At 42.2% G+C, this 23,324-nt stretch overlaps 1 protein-coding gene across 1 annotated transcript; it reads right to left on the reverse strand.

Moving 5' to 3' along the window:
- Positions 1 to 4,689: 4,689 nt before the first annotated feature.
- Positions 4,690 to 22,889, reverse strand: c4b (complement C4B (Chido/Rodgers blood group)). The gene is made up of 41 exons (XM_084175139.1): positions 22,774 to 22,889; positions 21,133 to 21,322; positions 20,836 to 21,001; positions 20,366 to 20,436; positions 20,114 to 20,205; positions 19,856 to 19,938; positions 19,578 to 19,665; positions 19,243 to 19,369; positions 18,891 to 19,032; positions 18,654 to 18,766; positions 18,396 to 18,557; positions 18,060 to 18,230; positions 17,779 to 17,970; positions 17,423 to 17,566; positions 15,238 to 15,367; positions 14,790 to 14,861; positions 14,449 to 14,661; positions 14,146 to 14,257; positions 13,984 to 14,054; positions 13,736 to 13,875; positions 13,417 to 13,632; positions 13,246 to 13,306; positions 13,056 to 13,145; positions 12,770 to 12,976; positions 12,256 to 12,331; positions 11,920 to 12,112; positions 11,469 to 11,576; positions 11,079 to 11,241; positions 10,766 to 10,977; positions 8,298 to 8,456; positions 7,932 to 7,994; positions 7,768 to 7,858; positions 7,510 to 7,681; positions 7,280 to 7,370; positions 6,951 to 7,025; positions 6,767 to 6,866; positions 5,892 to 5,981; positions 5,638 to 5,733; positions 5,443 to 5,526; positions 5,090 to 5,222; positions 4,690 to 4,971 (listed from the first exon to the last, which is right to left on the reverse strand). The coding sequence occupies exons 1-41, from the start codon at positions 22,839 to 22,841 to the stop codon at positions 4,830 to 4,832; spliced, it is 5,169 nt and encodes a 1,722-aa protein (XP_084031265.1). The 5' UTR covers positions 22,842 to 22,889; the 3' UTR covers positions 4,690 to 4,829.
- Positions 22,890 to 23,324: the final 435 nt, after the last annotated feature.

Below are 23,324 nucleotides of genomic sequence, written 5' to 3' on the forward strand. Positions count from 1 at the left end.
GACCTCGCTTTGTGAACGGGGACATTGTCATGCCACAAAGTTGGAAGCACAGAAGATTTCCCTTCACTGGAACTAAATGGCCTAGCCCGAACCATGAAAAACAGACCATTATTCCTCCTCCACCAAACTTTACAGTTGGCACTATGTATTCGGGCAGCTAGCGTTCTCCTGGCATCCGCCAAACCCAGATTTGTTCGTCGGACTGCCAGATGGTGAAGCGTGATTCATCACTCCAGAGAACACATTTCCACTGCTCCAGTCCAATGGCGGTGAGCTTTACACCACTCCAGCCGACGCTTGGCATTGCGCATGGTGATGTTAGGCTTGTGTGCGGCTGCTCGGCCATGGAAACCCATTTCATGAAGCTCCCGATGAACAGTTATTGTGCTGACATTGCTTCCAGAGGCAGTTTGGAACTTGGTAGTGAGTGTTGCAACCGAGGAAGGACGATTTTTACTTCCCGAGTGGCGCAGTGGTCTAAGGCACTGCATCGCAGTGCTAGCTGTGCCACTAGAGATCCTGGTTCGAATCCAGGCTCTGTCGTAGCCGGCCGCGACCGGGAGACCCATGGGGCGGCGCACAATTGGCCCAGCGTAGGGGAGGGAATGGCCGGCAGGGATGTAGCTCAGTTGGTAGAGCATGGCGTTTGCAACGCCAGGGTTGTGGGTTTGATTCCCACGGGGGGCCAGTATGAAAAATTAAAATAATGTATGCACTCACTAGTCGCTCTGGATAAGAGCGTCTGCTAAATGACTAAAATGTAAATGTTACCAATATGTTATATAATACAATTCCAAAAATAAAACATTATTTCATCCTGCATGGCTCATAATACACCTACTGCTGCATATTGATAGCTACTTTTTCCACCATAACTCTGAGAATAGCTTGTCAATTACTATGGACTATTAGACATGAGTGTGTCACAGCGTCATAGGCTGCCCATGAAAAGGCATTGGTCAGTGAGCCTCTCTGCCCTCCCAGCAGGTCAATGTTAATGTCCCTTTGGGTCAATCCTCCCCCTTTTCTCACCCTCGTCTCCTCTTGTGTGCTGTCCAGCTGGCTGTGACCACTGACCCCGTTACCCTCACTCCTGACCCCTGGAGCCGTTCCCACGACACACCCTTTTGTGAGCACCTCTCCATGGTGACCCATGGTCACCCCCTCTCCCTCAACCTCTATAGATGATTGGGGGGGGGGGGGGGGGGGGGAAGAAGCATGTATGCCATAATTCAAATGCATTTGGGATCAGTGTAATGCGACCTCATTTGGCCTATTCCCATACCAAACTGATAGCACAAAATGATACAAATATAGTCTAGGACTATATCATATAAATGTGGACTATAAGGGAAACTCATTTTGCCGTCATGATGGGCTCCAAGCCCAAGTCCGTTGTATCATACATTAACCAAGCTCCTGAAGAGTAATGTTATATTTAATATGACTCTCTATTGAGAATGCCTTTTTCTAGTAAACAGTTGTTTAGTTGACCTCTGGGATAGCATACCTTACCATAGACCCAGAAGCTCTCTGCAGTTCTGTCAAACTATGGCAAATTTAAAACATAGTGTCATACTTTTTGTACACCAAATGCATGTAGGCCTGCCCTACACAGTATTTTGTTAACAAACTGAAATTCAATGCATTAGCATCAACAAAGTATTCATTGAAATACATCTTTATTTCAACATATTATGATTACCAGATCACCAGCAAACAATATTTTATGAAGATTGAAGTTTGTACAACTGAAGTTGTACTGTGTCATCCAAGTTGGGAGTTATTGGCTTTTAACTTTGCATCTCTCCACCTCTCTCTCTCTCTCTCTCTCTCTCTCTCTCTCTCTCTCTCTCTCTCTCTCTCTCTCTCTCTCTCTCTCTCTCGCTCTCTCTCTCTTTCTTTCTCTCTTCCCCCTCAGTTAATTGTAGTAAAATAAATGTTCTCTATTGAGGCCCAATCTCTTAGGTAACCCCAGTGCTGCATGAAATGAGATGGATAGAGGGATAGAGGGAGAGGGGGACATGGAAATGTGAAAGACCAACAGTTGAGGATGGACAGAGGAGTGCGGAATGAGGGGACTGGAACTTGGAATGGGAATACATTTGGAGGAAACTTTGACAGTAAAGGAGTTTTGGGTGTATAGGTAAGAGGTTATCTTGGTGGAAATGGAGTAGTTATCAATATGAATGGTGCATTAAGATTCTGTAATTATAACAATGGCTACCGATTTTCTTTGTTGTTATGGTGAATATGGAATAATTTATGTAAAATTTGAAGGTGTCTATGATTAAAATGTAAGGATTTATATCAACTAACATTTGCAGCTTTACATAATTAAGCATTCAGCGGCTTTCCAAAACATATATTAAGGCTAATCCTAGTCCTGTCAAATCTCCATTGATAATGTTTTTTAGTTCAGGACTAGTCTTAATTATTCTGTCTCTGGGATACCGGCCCATAGTGTCTAGTATAAATTCAGTTGTGAAATTGAGTTTAAGTTTACTGGAGGAGAGAGAGCTTGAATGTACTCTCCTACCCAAAGACATAAAGATGCAGTTGGATTACTGGTAAGAAAGTCCACAGAGGAACTGGCCAATTTATATATAGATGACACACTGTGTGGACAAAACATTAGGAACACCTGCTCTTTCCATGACATAGACTGACCAGGTGAATCCAGGTGAAAGTTATGATCCCTTATTGATGTCACTTGTTAAATCCACTTCCATTAGTGTAGATTAAGGGGAGGAGACAGGTTAAAGAAGGATTTTTAAGCATTGAGACAATTGAGACATGGATTGTGTATGTGTGCCATTCAGAGGGTAAGTGCCTTTGAACAGGGTATGGTAGTAGGTGTCAGGCGCACCGGTTTGTGTCAAGAACTGCAATGCTGCTTGGTTTTTCACACTGAAAAGTTTCCTGTGTGTATCAAGAATGGTCCACCACCCAAAGGACATCCAGCCAACTTGACACGAATGTGGGAAGCATTGGAGTCAACATGGGCCAGCATCCCTGTGGAATGCTTTCGAAACCTTGTAGAGTCCATGCACCGACGAATTGAGGCTGTCCTGAGGGCAAAGTGGTGCCACTCAATATTAGGAAGGTGATCCTAATGTTTTGTACACTCAGTGTCTAGTGTGTGTCATGCTACTGATATTAGCTTCCATCTTTAATGAGACGTCTACAAAACCAAGAATAATGCTGAAGAATACACATGGTGTCATTATACCACAGCCATTACTGTAATAATTATAATTGAATAACACTGTTTCAAATGTAAAAGGGCTTATGGGGTATCTGCTTTAAATAAGATATGTTTCTTTTACGGAAATATTTTCATGGACAGACTAAGATATACGATTATTGAACTACAGTAAGTTACAACACTCTTATAGAGAACTTGTAGCAATAATGCTGTTCTCTAGTATTGCAGAAAAGGCAGCTTTAGCCAGGCCCATGGTTTTTGATTTGAAAGATGTGTACTTTCATAATGGAACATTGCTACACTGTCTGTGAATGTTGGTTTTGAAAGCAGTTTTTCTTAAGATGGAAGTGGTTCACACAGACCTCTCTACCATAGTCCTTCTACCCAGCTGGAATTGGGGACTCTGGAGCTGATTGTCCAAACGCAATTATTGTGTCTGTCTAATACTAATCCAGGAGTTGTGTCTGTGACATCACACTCCTGACTCTCACTTACACCCAGGGAGACTGATAGAGCTAGAGAAGGGGATGGGATAAGGGTATTGGATATCAGGTCTCTAATGAAAATGTACTTGGAATTCATCTGTACCTGTTGGAGGGAATTTGTGAGGCAAGATAGAGATTGTTTATGTTTAAACAGTGATTTGTCAATGTCTGTGTCCATTAAAGATTAGTTATAATTGCTTGCAAGTTGTATATAGACCTTTCACAGTAGGTGACATGGTCTAAAGCCAATTTCTAGATTCTAGACATCTAGGTTGTTAATGCATTTGATCTCTAGAAATACTTCCCTTTTAAAGCAGCTATCAGCAGTTGAAACATGAACAAAGCGACCTCCCCACCACTGTTTCGGTAAAAAGCAGGGTGATGGCGCTGGAGAAATGTAACCAATCTCAAATTCATAGACAGAGCTATGGATGCAAGGACTGACCATCCATGATATCAACATGATAGTTTTAACAATGTTTTTAGACTATACAATGTTTACATGTATATTGTTTACAAACATCAGAGTAAAACAAGCTTATATTTTGGGTTCTGATGGGGTACTACAGTTGAACTGAGCTCATAAGGCAATTTATAAGTTATATGTAGCAACTGCTGATTTGCCCTTTAAATGTACACTTAGTGTACAAAACATTAAGAACATCTTCCTAGTATTTAGTGGCACCCCTTTTGCCCTCAGGCTTAAAAATCCTTCTTTAACCTGTCTCCTCCCCTTCATCTACACTGATTTAAGTGGATTTAACAAGTGACATCAATAAGGGATCATAGCTTTCATCTGGATTCACCTGGTCAGTCTGTCATAGAAAGAGCAGGTGTTCTTAATGTTTTGTATAGTCAGTGTAGGTTCCTTGTATTTATTGCCATGTGCTTACACAAAATGATTAAATAAAACTGTAAAAATTCAGGATGTTTTATGCTTCTCATTTGATTCATATTTTCAGTGTTGGTCAAGATGGTCAAAGACTGAATTACATGTTGTGGTTGAAATGCCATTTTATTGATCTTGAGAATTATTGAAAGTGGATGTTACAAGTACTGAATTATATGACTCGATTACATGTTTTCATTTTGTAGATGATGTGTTGAGTATGTATGTTAGCATGTCAGTGACCCAATCACTGGGTGCAGCCATTCAACATGTACTCAGATACAAAGTCATCAAATTTTTTGCAAGTAGGCCTGTTGTTAGATCCTTTGCACTTTTTCCCATCAGGCACTTGTTCAATCCAGGTATTTGATTCCAAAAGGTATTGCATCCTAAAAGACAAACAGAGAAATGGTGAGACAATTACCAGGGAGGTCCAATTTTCACAGAGTAGGACCTTAGTGGGAAACACATCTTCAGTTGTCTTATGACATCATATACAGAACTTACTGGCCATTAGAGTCGGTGGTGGCGCCATCTTTACCCATGATGAGGTATTTCTTCCCTGTCTCTAGCTGTCCTTTACACTGGAGCCTCTTGGCGAACACTCGCACTGTGCTCTCCTCCAGCTTCACATCTCCAGCTGGCAGAAAGAGGCACAGAGTTACCAAAGTTACCATGAACGTAGAAAGAAGTAAATGTACTGTCTATGGTGTTACGTCAGGATCACTTCTGTAATACACAGAGTTACCAGAGACCGTAGAAAGAAGTAAATGTACTGTCTATGGTGTTACGTCTTCATGACAATTCAAGTTACAGACACAGATCTCAGGTCAGGATGTAATAACGGTATTATTACTTACTGGCTCGAAGGACTTGAGTCACATTAGTGGTGTAGAGTTCAAAGTTACTCTTCACAGATATACTGATGACTTGGACAATGAAACCTAAAGCAACCAGATTTAAAACGAATTACTAGCTTCACCTTATTTGTCCCATACTGTAAATGTTAAATTATTGACTTCTGTGTCACACTCATAGCTAAATTGTCTACTGACCGTAATCCACAGTGGGGGAATAGCAAGCATGTTCAAAACGATCTTTCTTCTCTAGCTTCAGTGGTCCAAAAGTCTCCTTCTCTTTGTGGCAGGGCCCTAGAGAAACAATGGGAGTTTCTTTAGTGTCATAACCAATGAATCCAGAACCAATGGAATAGTCCCAAAAGTGCAAATCCCGCCTATAAGAGAATACTTCAATAGGATAACTGAGAGAATGTGTTGGTGATGTGATAGTGATGGAAATAACAACTTACTCTCTGAACACTGGCACACATCCCCTGCACACAGGGTTGAAACCATCTTGCTTCTGTTTGGTGCAGCATAGAAAGTAGTACACTTTCTGTCTGTGATTGTGTGTGTGTGTGAGAGCGAGAGCGAGAGAGAGAGAGAGAGAGAAAGGAGAGTGAGAGCGACAGGAGAAAGAGAGGGGGAGAGAGGGAGAGAGAGAGAGGGGGAGAGAGGAGAGAGAGCGAGAGAGAGAGAGGAGAGAGAGGAGAGAGGGGAGAGAGAGTGAGAGAAAAAGTGAGAGAGAGAGAGAGAGCGAGAGAGAGAGAGAGAGAGAGAGAGAGAGAGAGAGGAGAGGGGAGGGGAGAGAGAGGAGACCAAGAGAGAGAGAGAGAGAGAGCGAGGAGAGAGGAGAGAGAGGGGAGAGAGAAAGGAGAGAGAGGAGAGAGGGGAGAGGGGGGAGAGAGAGGAGAGAGAACGAGAGAGAGAGAGGGGAGAGAGAGAGAGAAGGGGGGGAGGGGAGCGAGAGAGAGAGAGAGAGAGAGGGGGGAGGGGAGAGAGAGATTGAGGGGGAGAGAGAGAGAGAGGGGAGAGAGAGGGGGAGGGGAGAGAGAGAGAGAGAGAGAGAGAGAGAGGGGGGGAGAGGAGAGAGAGAGAGAAAGGAGAGAGAGAGCGAGCGAGAGGAGAGAGAGAGAGAGGGGAGGGGAGAGAGAGATTGAGAGAGAGAGAGAGGGGGAGAGAGGAGAGAGAGAGAGAGAGAAAGAGAGAGAGGGGGAGAGATAGTCAAATTATGCTTGATTGTTTAGTGATGGCTAAAATAATCAGAAGACTATTTGACAGAGACAAAAGATCAATCAAGAAAAAAAAAAGTACAGAAGAAATATGAAAAGAAAGCCTTGCATACCTGGTTCATAGTAGTCATAGAATGTGGCTGGAGCAGGCTGCAGTAAACCTACCAGTACTGTCTGCACAGCCCTGAATGTTACACACTCCCTTTCCTCCAACTGGACAGAGAGAGAAAAAAGCCCTTTTAGCTTTCACACTGTTCTACTGAGTAGCTTGTGTATTTATGTCTGTTTGAGTCTCACCTCATTGAAGTACAACAGCACTTTGCCATGTGAGACCTCATAGTGAGAGATGTACTGTTCATCCGGGTTCTTTAGCTGTGGAGAGAAAACAATTAGAGACAGAGGGAGAGAGGAAGGAATGATCAAGGGATGACAAGGGGGAAGGGAGAAAGGGACTAAATATTGAATATACAAATTAAATTAAATAAGTAAGTAAGCTTTGTCCAAGCCAGAAAGGCCCATCCAATGTTAATATCTATAATTCCTATTCCTATTTGATTGATCATTTCAATTTGGGGATGATGAAGGATTTGATGCTGATACCGATGATGATGTCAATGATGATTTACCTTGTCCAGGTCATCAGTGTCTGCTTCAAAGCCACTGAGCAGTGTGATGTCAGCTATGGCCATTCCTGTGAGGTTCCTGCTCAGACTATGACTAAAGAATACAAGTTAGTTAGATTACTGAAAAAGCAGTGCCCTATCTCCTATGCCGTCAGAAGATATTCATCCCAGTCACAAATCTGTTGTGATTTATATATTCATGACAGAATCAGTTCAGTCTCTGTTTAACTGACCTGACACAGACTTCGTATTCAACAGCATTTTGGGAATTCCGGCTTTCCTGAGTATCTCTCCTGCGTCTGCTGCGAGCATCGAACCACTCAATCGCTGATCGGGGGACGTCCTCTTCCTCCCTTTTCTCTCCGTCTCCGTCTCCATAGTCGTTGTAGTCTTCAACAATCTGGGCTGATGAAACAAAGTGTTATCATAACTCAGTCACACACATCCTAACCTGGAGTAAAGGGAGTGTTGGATCAGTGTTGCACGCTCACCAGTGTACTCTACTTTCCCCTCTACTTTGACTGTGATTGACAGAAGGTTACAGTCGTCTGAGGTGTCCAGTAGATGGTAAGCCTTCGTAACCTGCCAGACAGATCAATATGTTACCAGTTTGAATGAACATCAATAAATCTGTTTTGATGATAAAGACTCCCACCTTCATCTTGGCTTTTCCCTGTCCCGTTAGCGCTACGTTAATGATAGCATTACCAATCAGTTTCTGGGGGAGTAGAGACAGAGAGAGAGAGTTACGTGTGTCTGTGAGTATGTGTGTGTGTGTGTGAGTGTGTGTGCATGCGTGTGTGTGTGAGTGTGTGTGCATGTGTGTGTGTGTGTGTGAGTGTGTGTGCATGCGTGTGTGTGTGCATGCGTGTGTGTGTGTGTGTGTGTGTGTGTGTGAATGTGTGTGCATGCGTGTGTATGTGTGAGTGTGTGTGCATACGTGTGTGTATACGTGTGTGTGTGTGTGTGTGTGTGTGTGTGTGTGCATGTGTGTGTGTGTGTGACTGTTGGAGTGGTATACCTTCAGCTCTGTTTCTACTTTCTCCCCCTTGTTGTCCAATGACAGCTTCTGAACGTCGCTCTTCCCTGGACTAGTGAACTGTACCTTCACTTCTGTGATGGGCGGTTGGGGCCTGTTCAGTGCATACTCAGAGAGAGCCTCCAAAGCTACTATAGTATCCTAAAGACATTATGATGAATGCATAGAATGGATACAAATTAAAGGTAGACATTTAACATGTTATTTCTACCAAATGGTGTAGAACGTAAACGTTCCATCGACTCTCAATGAGAGGGACTATAACCCCTGGGTCACTGTATCAGTATTATTTGACTGAATATGAAGGCGGAAAACTAGCAAAACATTCTAACTATGAACAAGGAAACTATTACCACTAGGAGGCAATGAAGCAACCACATCATGTTTAGGCATTGTTCAGCTCTCCATCAGTACAGTGCATTCGGAAAGTATTCAGACCCCTTGACTCTTCAACATTTTGTTACGTTACAGCCTTATTCTAAAATGGATTAAATAAAATAAAATCCTCAGCAATCTACACACAATACCGCATAATGACAAAGCGAAAACAGGTTTTTATACATTTTTGCACATTTATTAAAAATAAGAAACAGAAATACCTTACTTACATAAATATTTAGACCCTTTGCTATGAGACTCGAAATAGAGCTCAGGTACATCCTGTTTCCATTGATGATCCTTGAGATGTTTCTACAACTTGATTGGAGTCCACCAGAGGTAATTCAATTGATTGGACATGATTTGGAAAGGGGCACACCTCTCTATATAAGGTCCCACAGTTGACAGTGCATGTCAGAGCAAAAACCAAGCCGTGAGGTGGAAGGAATTGTCCGTAGAGCTCCGAGACAGGATTGCGTCGAGGCACAGATCTAGGGAGGGTACCAAAACATTTCTGCAGCATTGAAGGTCCCCAAGAACACAGTGTCCTCCATCATTCTTAAATGGAAGAAGTTTGGAACCACCAAGACTCTTCCTAGAGCTGATCATCTGGCCAAACTGAGTAATCGGAGGAGAATGGCCTTGGTCAGGGAGGTCACTCTGAGAGAGCTCCGCAGTTCCTCTGTGGAGATGGGAGAACCTTACAAGACAACCATCTCTGCAGCACTCCACCAATCAGGCCTTTAGGGTAGAGTGGCCAGACGGAAGCCACTCCTCAATAAAAGGCACATGACAGCCCACTTGGAGTTTGCCAAAAGGCACCTAAAGGACTCTCATACCATGATAAACAAGATTCTCTGGTCTGATGAAACCAAGATTGAACCCTTTGGCCTGAATGCCAAGCGTCCCATCTGGAGGAAACCTGGCATCATCCCTATGGTGAAGCTTGGTGGTGGCAGCATCATGCTGTGGGGATGTTTTTCAGCGGCAGGAACTGGGAAACTAGTCAGAATCGAGGGAAAGATGAACGGAGCAAAGTACAGAGAGTTCCTTGATGAAAACCTATTCCAGAGCGCTCAGGACCTCAGACTGGGGCGAAGGTTCACCATCCAGCAGGACAATGACCCTAAGCACACAGCCAAAGACAACACAGGAGTGGCTTCGGGACAAGTCTCTGAATGTCCTTGAGTGGCCAAGCCAGAGCCCGGACTTGAACCCGATCGAACATCTCTGGAGAGACCTGAAAATAGCTGTGAAGTGACGCTCCTCGTCCAACATGACAGAGCTAGAGAGGATCTGCAGAGAAGAATGGGAGAAACTCCCCAAATACAGGTGTGCCAAGCTTGTAGCGTCATACCCAAAAAGACTCAAGGCTGTAATCGCTGCCAAAGGTCCTTCACCAAAGTACTGAGTAAAGGGTCTGAATACTTATGTAAATGTGATATATATATAATTTTTTTATACATTTGCAAACATTTCAAAATACCTGTTTTTGTTTTGTAATTATGGTGTGTTGAGTGTAGATGTATTATTTTTTATTTACTCCTCAATTGGTAGTTACAGTCTTGTCCCATCGCTGCAACTCCTGTTTGGACTCGGGAGAGGCGAAGGTCGAGAGCTGTGCGTCCTCCAAAACACAACCACGCCAATCAGCACTGCTTCTTGACACAATGCACGCTTAACCCTGAAGCCAGCCGCACCAATGTGTCGGAGGAAACACTGTACACCTGGCGACCGTGTCAGCGTGCATGTGCCCGGCTCGCCACAGGAGTCGCTACAGCGCGATGGGACAAGGACATCCCGGCCGGCCAAACCCTCCCCTAACCCGGACGACACTTGGCCAATTGTGCGTCGCCTCATGGTTCTCCCGGTCGTGGCCGACTGCGACACAGCCCGGTATCGAACCAGGACTTGTAGTAACGCAGCTTGCACTGCGATACAGTGCCTTAGACCACTGCGCCACTCTGGAGGCCCAAGTGTAGATCCACTTTAGAATAAGGCTGTAATGTAACTAAATGTGGAAAAAGTCAAGGGATCGGAATACTTTCCGAATGCACTGTATCTCACCTCACCTGTGTGGACTTGAAGCCTCCTCCATAGTTCTCCTGTGAAGTCAGCCAGCAGGCTGCAGAGTCTGCCCACATTGTGTCCTTATGAGCCACTGCAGTTAACAGGGCGTAGGCTGTAGTCTCTACTGTTATGGCCTCTGTTGTCGGTACATAACGTTTATTTTCCTCATTCACCATTCCAGCGTTAGCATACCACCCATGGCAATGATCTTTCCCTGTCAAGAGGAGTCAAATAATATCAATGTTAGTAGCAATCCCCCATCAGCCCACACCATTTTGACCTACAATAGTGGTGTAATAGGACTAGGATATATACCTTCAGTTGCTAGTCCTTTGAGTTTTTCCCAGGCAGGCTCAGCCTTTGTCCGGTCAGACAGACAGACTGACAGGCAGTAGGCTGTTATGGCCACAGCGTAGGGCCTCTGTAGCCCCTCGACACGTGAGAGCAGGTAGTTTGTGGCTTTGACGATGCTGTCTTTCTACACACACACAAAAACACAAAGCAGCTAGCCATTCTGGTTAAAAAGAGAAGTATTTGATGATTGTATCAAATGTTGTTGTTTTTTCTCCAGGATGGAGACGGATGATATAGACGGATGATATAGACGGATGATTAGGTTGAAATCGGTTAATTGGTAACACTATAAAATAGTACACTATACTAAACACTTCTGAATTAGTAAGGAAATATGTCCACCTATCTTACCGTATTGTTCTGGTCCTTGTTTTCTGTCAGGAAAGGGAGGGAGCGATTTAGAGCCACAGTTATGAAAGCAGTCATGGACACATCTCCCTCTATCCCTCCAATGCCTCCCTAGAGACAAAGAGAAAACACACTGTTGAAATACAGTAGGGTTGCCAGTTCAAGTCCTGTGTCTGACTGGAAAAATCTATCAGGAAGTGAGCTGGCAACCGGAGGGTTGCTGGTATCAAATCCTAGATGCCATTGCCTGCTATTGTGCTTTTGAGCAAGGCACTTAACACCCACACAACAACAGCTCCCCAGGCGCCCAGTGTGGAAGCCCCCCACACCTCTCCAAAACCTGTCTATGTATGTGTGTCTTTCGGAGGGGTTGGGTTAAAAGCGGAAGTCAAATTTCGGTTGGACCTTGTGTGCAATTGACGTAGTATTGCAAGTGTTTTGAATAATCCTTTACCTGCATTTCCCTGTGTATTACTGGGTTAGGGTCCGAGAATGATCCATCCTCCTTCTGTTTAACCAGGAGGTATCTGACTGAATGACTGATTTCCTCCTCAGACACACCCTGTGCCTGTCTCCCCTTCTCTCTTCTGCCTGAATTCTGAAGTTCTGCCACCAGAGACATCACTTTCACAACAAGGCCCGTCAGCCTAGAGAGGAAGGGTATCAAACACTATGATAGGATCGGCCAGCTCCAGTCCTGGAGAGTTGCAGTGTGTACAGACTTTTGTTCCAGACAGCCAGAAAACTACAGTACAACAAAAACAAGCAACGTAAAGAGAGATGTACTGACCAGTAACTGGTTGGATGGCTCTTCCAAGCTCCATACGATCCATCAACCTTTTTAAACGTCAAAATTCTCATATAGCCTGACAGAGAGAGAGAGATAGAGAGAGAAAGAAATAAAGAGAGAGAGAGAGAGAGAGAGAGAGAGAGAGAGAGAGAGAGAGAGAGAGAGAGAGAGAGAGAGAGAGAGAGAGAGAGAGAGAGAGAGAGAGAGAGAGAGAGAGAGAGAGAGAGAGAGAGAGAGAGAAAGAAAGTGAGAGAAAGAGAGTGAGTTAGAGAGAGAGAGAGAGAGAGAGAGAGAGAGAGAGAGAGAGAGAGAGAGAGAGAGAGAGAGAGAGAGAGAGAAAGAAAGAAAGAAAGAAAGAAAGAAAGAAAGAAAGAAAGAAAGAAAGAAAGAAAGAAAGAAAGAAAGAAAGAAAGAAAGAAAGAAAGAAAGAAAGAAAGAAAGAAAGAAAGATATTGGATTTTGTGTTTCTTACTATAAATTAAAATAAAGCATCTTCATTATAGTTCTCTCACACCTTGCTCTGTGAACTGGAGGGCCGTATCTCTGATGCCAGGGGTCAGCTCATACCAACGCTGGCTCAGGTCCAGGTAGCGGAGGGCCAGGGCTGTGGGAGCCATTAGTTTCATAGTCTGCTCTGCACATCCATCAGGAGCATTGAGCAAGCCTTTAACCCCATCGGGAGAGAGCAGGGTCCTGGCAGTGGACTGGCCAAACACCTCCCCTGGGGAATGGATGAAAATTGATATTAAACTGACAATACTGTTGTGAGGAGAAATGACTGGAGGGCAAATGAGTCAGACCTTCCATCTTGACGAAGATATTGGTGTTGGAGCCAGGAACTGTGTTGTCTGGTAACTTTCCGTCAATCATGAAAGATTTGCTACTCTTCCCTGACAACAGAGAACGAGAGAAGCTGGTTGGTGCTTTTATGTCATAAACTATTCCGTGAACAAAATGTAGTTATCATAGATATTATGTTAGCAAGCTCACCAATATTGCCACTCAGGTCAACTAAATGAGTTTCCTCCACTCTCTTCTCTATTCCCTCCGTCTAAAATATGAGAAACTATTATATTACATACATGCAGTACCTTTACAGTAATGGATCCTCAGATATTTTTGTAGTAGTACTTTTTCCCTCTCTTTTTTTCGTATACTTACTCTAACATTCAGAATCTTTTCAATAGCATCCGTGCCATCCTCATTCTCTATGTCATAAAGGCGTATTATGATGGGTATAGGGCCGGTTTCCATGGGTACTGCAGAGAAAGTGACGGCTTTGGAGGAGTGGGCCTTCACAGTGATGTTGACATAGGTTTTGATGGAACTGGATCCAGGCGAACAGAGCTTGTCATTTCGCTCCATGTGGAGTGCAATCTGACAGGGAGGAAGGTGGTCCATCAGCTGTATGGCATTTGGTGTTTCTGTATATGCTTCTGAAGTATAAAACTGCAGTACTTTAGAAAGTTATTTACTCTACCTGTGCATTCTGGTTCCCGTAGTTGTAGACAATAGGAACAATAGACATTTGCTCAAATCTTTTGACCGAGTACGGCAGCCTCAGAGAGACAAAAACCTTCTTAAACACACGGAACTCATGTGGTTCTGCCACACAAATGCCTGCAGGAAGGTCATACACAGACATATGCATTACTCTCCAGAATGTCACCACAGGTTCCTTACTATCTAGGTACAGGAATAAGAACCAATAGAGGAGGAGGATGTTACCATGAGAAGCAGACAAGCTGACAGCCTGTATCTCCCAGGTGGTGATGGAATCAGGCAGAGCCACAGTATGACTAAGGGAGACAGAGAGAGAGACAAATTACAACAGTGTTTCAGACACAAGGCGCCAATATACTGTGTGTCTGAATGTCTGAATGTCCTCACCTTCCTTTGTCTTTTATATTGACCACTGCAAACACAAAGCTTGGGGGGAAGCTTCTGCGTATTTGCTGATTGGTTGTGTCAAAGAAGTCTTCGACGTCTGTGGCACTCGCAGCTGAGAGGAGAGAGTGCAGACCAAGGGAGTCACCATAATACAACCTTTTAAGATCGTTTTCTCATTGAATTAAATTAGAACAAGTCAGATATTTTGTTTCAATATTCCCATGTCTGTCTAAAGAATAGTGGTTCTTATCATTTTGTTACATGTTATAACGGTAATATCCCCAACAATCAAGTCATCCTCACTCCTGCCATGTCCTGTCTGGGCGTCGTCTCGTCTCTTCTTCTCTCTCAGTTTCTCTCCCTCTATGCAGCAGTCCAGGAAGGCCTTGACACAGACTGGGTCCTTATTGGCTCGTGCCACTCTCTCGGCTCGCTGCTGACACGTCTTCAGCATGGGGATCAGGGTGAAGCCATGAGAACAACACTCCTGCAGCTTGGCGTCTGAGTAACTCGATTCTGGGAGTGAGAGATGGTGAGGGGGCGACAAAAGGTTTTAGTTCGTACCTGCCAGGACTGACAAACACCCTCTCCCACCGCCTCAGCCAGCAGCTGGAGACAATTAGAGAAAAGTAACGCTGTAATACTTATGGACATCATCTGCTGCTGGAGGTCCAGGGAACGCCTCTGTCGTCTGAAGCCTGACTCACAGTTCAATCCTAAGACAAACAGACGTACAGTAGGGTGAAGACGATCATATCAAAACATCAACATGTAATATCAGCACATTGGGGGAACATGTAGGTTTTGAGCAAGTATGACGTCATTAATGTTTTATTGAAATGTGTGTACGTCTGAGTGGTTTTTTTCCTCCATTTTATTCATATTTTTTCTTGATGTTGAATGTTGGCCGTTAAGTCCCTGCCAATGTCATGTCTAGTTGAGTGGATCCAAGTCTGTGAAATGTTAAGTTGTCTACCCCCTAAAGGAATTTTAACCCTATACCAGAGAACATCATTCAGAAACTGTGGACCAGAGATAAAGTAGTGTAGACACTAGACAGATGTATGTTTAATCACACAATGCTCGTCATACCAATCCTCATCTTAGACTTCACTCCTGAGTTGGATATGAATGACAGGCCAGCGTCGTTGAACACAGAGGCTGTATCTGAGCCTCCACCGTATGAGCAACCAAGGTCATAGGACTGCATCGACGAGAATACCTGTGAACGGCACACACATTTTCACACTATTAGTCAAAAAGAGCCGTTTGGTCTTTATTTCATACAATATATTTATACCTGTAAATTATAAGGAGTGAGTTTTAGAGGAAATAATGTGGAGGAGACAGTATATATTATTATTCTTCAGTAAATAGGAGCTTGTACAGTGAGGGAAAAAAAGTATTTGATCCCCTGCTGATTTTGTACGTTTGCCCACTGACAAATAAATGATCAGTCTATAATTTTAATGGTAGGTTTATTTGAACAGTGAGAGACAGAATAACAACAAAAAATCCAGAAAAACGCATGTCAAAAATGTTATCAATTGATTTGCATTTTAATGAGGGAAATAAGTATTTGACCCCCTCAACCAGAAAGATTTCTGGCTTCCATTAGGAGCACACTCTTAAAGGGAGTGCTCCTAATCTCAGCTTGTTACCTGTATAAAAAGACACCTGTCCACAGAAGCAATCAATCAATCAGATTCCAAACTCTCCACCATGGCCAAGACCAAAGAGCTCTCCAAGGATGTCAGGGACAAGATTGTAGACCTACACAAGGCTGGAATGGGCTACAAGACCATCGCCAAGCAGCTTGGTGAGAAGGTGACAACAGTTGATGCGATTATTCGCAAATGGAAGAAACACAAAAGAACTGTCAATCTCCCTCGGCCTGGGGCTCCATGCAAGATCTCACCTCGTGGAGTTGCAATGATCATGAGAACGGTGAGGAATCAGCCCAGAACTACACGGGAGGATCTTGTCAATGATCTCAAGGCAGCTGGGACCATAGTCACCAAGAAAACAATTGGTAACACACTACGCCGTGAAGGACTGAAATCCTGCAGCGCCCGCAAGGTCCCCCTGCTCAAGAAAGCACATATACATGCCCGTCTGAAGTTTGCCAATGAACATCTGAATGATTCAGAGGAGAACTGGGTGAAGGTGTTGTGGTCAGATGAGACCAAAATCGAGCTCTTTGGCATCAACTCAACTCGTCGTGTTTGGAGGAGGAGGAATGCTGCCTATGACCCCAAGAACACCATACATGGAGGTGGAAACATTATGCTTTGGGGGTGTTTTTCTGCTAAGGGGACAGGACAACTTCACCGCATCAAAGGGATGATGGACAGGGCCATGTACCATCAAATCTTGGGTGAGAACCTCCTTCCCTCAGCCAGGGCATTGAAAATGGGTTGTGGATGGGTATTCCAGCATGACAATGACCCAAAACACACGGCCAAGGCAACAAAGGAGTGGCTCAAGAAGAAGCACATTAAGGTCCTGGAGTGGCCTAGCCAGTCTCCAGACCTTAATCCCATAGAAAATCTGTGGAGGGCAAATCTGTAAAATGCAAATCAATTTATAACATTTTTGACATGCGTTTTTCTGGATTTTTGTGTTGTTTTCTGTCTCTCACTGTTCAAATAAACCTACCATTAAAATTATAGACTGATCATTTCTTTGTCAGTGGGCAAACGTACAAAATCAGCAGGGGATCAAATACTTTTATTCCCTCACTGTATATATACAGTACCAGTCAAAAGTTTGGACACACCTACTCATTCAATGGTTTTTCCTTATTTGTACTATTTTCTACATTGTACAATAATAGTGAAGACATCAAAACTAGGAAATAACACATATGGAATCATGCAGTAACCAAAACAGTGTTAATCAAAATATATTTTATTTTTTAGATTATTCAACTAGCCATCAAGGCAAAGGGTGGCTATTTGAAGAATCTCAAATATAAAATATATTTTGATATGTTTAACACTTTTTTGGTTACTACATGATTCCATATGTGTTATTTAATTGTTTTGATGTCTTCACTATTATTGTACAATGTAAAAAATTGTAAAAATAAAGAAAAACCCTGGAATGAGTAGGTGTGTCCAAACTTTTTACTGGTCCTGTATATTTACTAAAAAATATATGGGGGATTGGAAATGATGCAGACAATTACATTGATGGAAGCTACAATCTATCTGCAATATTAAAGCTGATCTACCCCCTAAAAAAATAAAAAAATAAAAAATAATGAGTAGCTTGCCTGTTTGGGGGTGAGTTTGTTGTGGGCGTTGAGAGCATAGATAGCCTTGTCCACAGCCAGCAAGGCAACATTGGCCTTCTGACCATTTAAGTTTATCTCCAGCTTTGCCGTTGTTCCTGGTTGATATTCATATTTTGACTTTACCTAGATCATATAAATATACATAGGAATAAATTAGGATGATAACATCAAATATATATAATTAGTAAATTACTCTGAACTGAATTGTAACTTATTAACAGTCGGCAACACTTTATTTCTCTTTCTTCGTGTTCTCTGGCCATATTAGTGTCTGACCATCAAGAACTCTCTCTGTCAACGCTGACGCTGATCTACTCCAGTCACTGTTCACTCACCTCGACCGTCCCCTCACAAATGTCCTTGACGTCTACCCACACAGAGTCAGCAATGATGTCACCTTTCTGATCATAGTTGTAGCCAATCAGACGGAAGGAGGGTGTCATATCAGGCGTGATTGGAAGCATAATCTTTGTTAAATCCCCTGATTTGACAGAACCCTGTTTTCTTAGCACTCCACGGCTGAAAACCTGAGGATTACAAAAACAGAAAAGTGATTGTTTCTCCTCTCAGTTATATAACTTTTCCACCATGTCCTGTTCCTTGTGATATCTCTCACCATGTAGTAAATAAACCCATCCTCTGGAGACCCATTCAAGACTTTGAATGTCACAGAAAGGGATTGACCCGCCGTCAGAATCTCTTGGCTCACGCTCATGCTCAGATAGGTGTTGCCAGGAGACGAGGCACATTTGACGTCTTTGGTTTCTTTCTGGCCATCTACGGTCACCTGACAGGAAACATGGGATGAAAGAAGAAACAATCTGATCCGAAGCCTTTAGTTTCATATGATTTCTTCAGTGTTTTGTTTACAGACTATACTGTATTGCTTGAAGCTACTGCTAGAAGCTTCAGATTAATGTATGTTTTATTTGGACTATTTTGTTATACTTACCTCCACAGTAATGTCATGATCATAATTGCGAAGGTTAAAAACGTGCCACACTGCGCCCTCCTCGCTAGTCTTGATAGTTTGGGCGCCATCCTGGAGATTTTTCAGATGCATTTTCACTGGCTCTCCAACAGCTGGGGAACCATTTGGGAGACGTACCACCACCTAACAGATTACCGGACAAACAAATATACAGTACATCATTTCACAGATAGACATTGTTCTATCTAACGTATCTCTGTCATCCAAATTGAGGCTTACCACAACACTGAAAGGGACTCCAGGGATGTAGTGAGAGCGGGTACGGGACAGGTCTACAGTGTAACGCTTGGAAACAACAGGAAGAGACACCTCTGCTTCCTGCAGCTCACCACCTGGTGAAGGTACAAAGACAGTACAGTACCAATATCGTTTAGTCGTCTTGTACCTACTGTATGACTGTATCACATTTCAAAAGTCTATTCTTGCTTTAACTAAGAACAACAACTGCTGCCTTACTGATGATGTCAGTGACAGACACCGCCATGTAAAGCTTTGCTTCGCTCTGGTCCATGTCTGAGAGGGTGGTGTTGAGGTTGGATTGGAGTTGCTCGACGAGCTTGGATGTCTGGAGAACCGCTGACCCTTCTCCAGCTTGTATCTGAGAGAAAAAGGCAAGCGACAGGTTTTAAGTCAAACCATAACTCAAGCATTGCTTAAAACAAAATGTTGTAACTTTATGTAGAAATAGGTTGGCTGCCACTATAGTGTTGTCCATTAGAGCGCCCAGAGCTTTAGGCTTTGTGAGTCTTCTTCTCTGATCGCAGAGTACAGATATTTTGATTGAAATATGCCACATTTATCCTCTCACCGATCCAGTCAGCTCCAATCCTCTGATGAAGACAGTCTTCTCTTTTTCACCATCCGGACCCTGTGTTTTCTCCTTCACTCCAAACCGGCAGTGGAAAGCTCCCTGTATACTCTCACCATAGGAGTACCTTGGGGAAAATACAGTGTAGTCAGACCAACTGATAAATATGGCCACGTTCTATAACATATTAATAGATTTGATAAACATTTAGAGGACTTGCACTTGGACAAATGGCTCAATGAGAACCACACAGCCAGAACTAAAGTTACATGTAATTGTAAGGAACTAGATGTAGTAAATGTGGGGAAACAGTTGATATCAGGATTAAATCGTACTTGGCTGAGATCGTGAAGTTGAACTGCTCAGTGTTCAACAGAAAGTAGCTTTGCTCAGGTTTGACGGTCACCTCAAAGCTTGGCAGCACTAAAACAAAACATGTTCAGAACAACAAAACATTTCTTATCCTTTCTCCATGTGTAAGAACATTTATAAATAATAGCATGAATACAATTTAAGTCAAATATTTTCAGAAAGATTGGCTTTAAACTTGAAATATTCAAATGGTAAATAGAGAGTAAGTTGAGCAAAGCAGATAAAAAGAGAAAATATTAACCAAATTTCTTGACTTGAAATTCTCGAGTAACAGCATTCTTTTCATCTCCTTGGTAATGAGCCACAATCCGCCACACACCCATTCTAAAATAAAAACACACCAGGTATGATATTAGTATGTCTTATTATAATGTATTGTTTAAGTAAATCATAAAATCAATTGATCAACGAAGGGTAGTTGCACAATATCAGTCAATTAATAGATGCTAACATTGAATAATTGTGGAATTTCTACAGCACATAATATATATGATTGTACTCTGAGACATCAGGGATATTAAAAGGGGCATCTGCGAATATTCCATCCGTAGCTCTCTTAAGAGTCTTCATTATCCGGTTGCCCGCAGCATTCTACCAAGGAGGTACAAATCAGTTACTATTTCACAACTCTTTCAAACATCCAAAAAAAGCTTTTTGGCATCAAAGATCACCACAATGATAAACATTTCAACATTTAATGAAATGAAATGTAACAAAGGAATGTGGTCAGAAATTAAAAGTTTGTACTCACAAAAATAGAGATTTGAACATTTTCATCATGGGGCCTCATTGAGTGGTTTAGGGTAAATATCCTGTATCTCACTGGTAAAAAAATTAAAATCATAATATTTTTGTACGCTACAAATTATCTTCATTGTAAACCTTTGCAAAAGTAGTATCTGTATTTTGACCACATTTACCAATATTCAAGTTGTACTTCAAGATTTTGGCAGTGAGGCCCTTTATCTACTTCCCCAGAGTCAGATGTATATGGGTTTCCTAGCAGATACCTTAGACTTCCAGTCATTGCACTAACGCTAGTTAGCATCGGCTCGTAAAACTACCTCTAACTTGCTTCATACTGGACACAAAGACATACAAATGGTATCCACTAGTTAATCTGACTCTGGGGAAGTGGCTAAAGGGGAAGTAGATAATTGCCAAAATCCCAAAGTATCCCTTTAAGAGCAGGGTTCTATTTCATGTAGACTGCAGATCTACCTTGCTGTGTAGGGTTGTAGACAGGCTGGTCAGTCTGAATGAAGATGTAGCCTCTGTGTTGGGAGACTAAGACCCTCACCATCTCTTTGTTTTTGTTCCCTTCCATCTCAGCCACCAGCATAAGATAGGGAATGTCCACAAAGGTGGGCAGCTTGTCCCTGTCTACCTGCAAGGTGGGGAAGAAACTTAAATGATAACCAATACTACTGCATCTCCTATTTCTTGTTTATGGAGACGTCTCTTTAGTCTGTCTGTATGGTCACTTATTTTATCTAGTCAAGTCTCACTAAGTCATACCTCTAGTTCCACAGTTTGGATCGGTACCTCCTCAGTACACACAGTGCTGATCTTTTGAGATATCACTTCTCTAGATATCTCATGTTCCAGGTAGAGGGTAACACGTGTATTCAGGAGGGCTTTACCCAGCTGGACATAAACACGCTCCTTCACCCCCACATGGAACACATTGGGAGCTGAGATAAAGAACCTGCATAGCCAAGAGAAGGTAGCATTTAGAATCAACCACCTAATACTTTTAACAGTCTAGTATCTAAAGTATCACTTTAAGGTCAGAGACAAAAGCCTAAAGATGTTTTATGTTCGTCGAACACCAGTATATCAAAATGCTAAATGTGCAAGTCATTCAGAGGCATTGAAGTACACAATGTCCAGGGTAGGGGAGGGAATGGCCGGCAGGGATGTAGCTCAGTTGATAGAGCATGGCGTTTGCAACGCCAGGGTTGTGGGTTCGATTCCCACGGGGGGCCAGTATAAAAAATAAAATAAAAAGTATTCACTAACTGTAAGTCGCTCTGGATAAGAGCGTCTGCTAAAATGACTAAAATGTAAATGTAAGTAGTCAGATTAATCTGAGTTGAAACATTAGTTTAGAATACAACTGGAATATTGACATCACACACTGTAGAAAATATTGTGCAAGTTCCACTTTTAAAAAATTAGGAAACTATTTTCATCAGCTTTTTGAGGATTTCCAAAATGAGGTATTTTTACGTATAATATACTTACCTTTTAGTGTTTCACAAACACTAATATATTAAGTCCAGTATAAAAAAAATGGCTAAGAGACAACTTAATTTGATAAATCCAGAACTGTTATTGTACATTCGATCTACTTAATCTTTCTGATTAGTTACTTTTATTGATTGTGTCTTAGTGTTAAACATGGCTTTATGTATTTCATCGCTTGACATTTTTATCCACTATAGCAGGAATTGTTGAGCGCAGTGCTCGTTCCACTAGCACTAACTGGAGGTAAAGCTGCAAGCGTTGTAGATTGACGTATTTGCCTTTGTCAAGAGTGGCACGGATGATCTTACTAATAGTGAGAATGGGTGGTCACATCATTGAATGTCAATTTGGCCGACGGTTTTGATATCCGTTCATCGTGATCCATTACACCTCATAGCATAACAAATACTAATATAGAAATGTGCTTTTCATTCTTCAAAAATGCATACAACATTGTGTAAAAGTATCGTAAAGGTTTTTTAAAAACAGAGCCACATGGCAAGTTGTTGGAAGAACTTAAAGTTCTTAAGTTGAAAGGAAATATTATGAAAATTGAGTAAGTTAAACACAATTTTCCTTGTAGTTGTTTTTACACACAAACAGTTGTTTAGATTATGCATTTATCTTATGCTGAATTCATTTTTTTTTGGGGGGGGGGGGGTTGGTTAAACAAGTGAAATAAAGTACAAATTATATTATTGAAGTAAAGATGACAACTACGTTTTTTTATGTCAAAATAAATATAGTTTCAAGTATAATTTACTAACCACCTGAATAATGTTTTACAGTGCACGTGACAATGTTAAAACATAAGTAAAAGTATACAAATATACGTGCACATACAGGACACAGGAATGCACTGATATTGCACAGTAAAATGTTTCATGAAGATATTGTTGAAACATTTACCTGTCCTGTCCATGTACAGACTCAGCAGCCAAAAGGAAGAACACCATAAGACAGATGGGAGAGCCCATGGTTCCTGTTCACTGTCTTTGCTCCTGCTTTGTCCACAGACCCTATCTTCACAGTGTTATACACTCAGTTTATTTAGATCTGCCCCTTTATCTCTTTCACAAGCCTTAAAATGTCTCAATCCCGTATGGCCCTCCCTTCCCTCTGAGACAAAAGTCATGTCATTTGTAGTCACTGTCTGAATGAGGGAGGACGCCACTTACTGTTAGTCATCAATAATCAAAAAATGGTCACAACTTCATTGAAAAGACAACTGTTGTATTGTTCTCTTCAACTGGTTGGCTCAATATGGGCAATTCAAACAAAAAGAAGGAACTTATCTTTGTGATGAGTTGATCTTTGGGATCTTATAATTCAAAAGACACTTCACAGGATTAGATATTGTGTTACAAACAGAGCAGTTTATATAACTGTTTGGCTTGAGCAGTCAAAAGCTGGGGAATTTTGGAGAGGGATTCTTCCATTTCACAATTAGATTCTATGCT

Source organism: Coregonus lavaretus, assembly GCF_964263955.1.
Source record: "Coregonus lavaretus genome assembly, chromosome: 13".
Classification (NCBI taxonomy): Eukaryota; Metazoa; Chordata; class Actinopteri; order Salmoniformes; family Salmonidae; genus Coregonus; species Coregonus lavaretus.

Excerpts from the sequence above, each read along its gene's own strand:
- c4b (XM_084175139.1), bottom strand. The coding sequence starts at position 22,841 with ATGGGCTCTCCCATCTGTCTTATGGTGTTCTTCCTTTTGGCTGCTGAG. Across the intron at positions 19,939-20,113 it reads AATATCCCTGATGTCTCAGA|AATGGGTGTGTGGCGGATTG; the intron begins GTACAATCATAT and ends TTTTTATTTTAG. Across the intron at positions 18,767-18,890 it reads GTCTGTCACTGACATCATCA|GTGGTGAGCTGCAGGAAGCA; the intron begins GTAAGGCAGCAG and ends TACCTTCACCAG.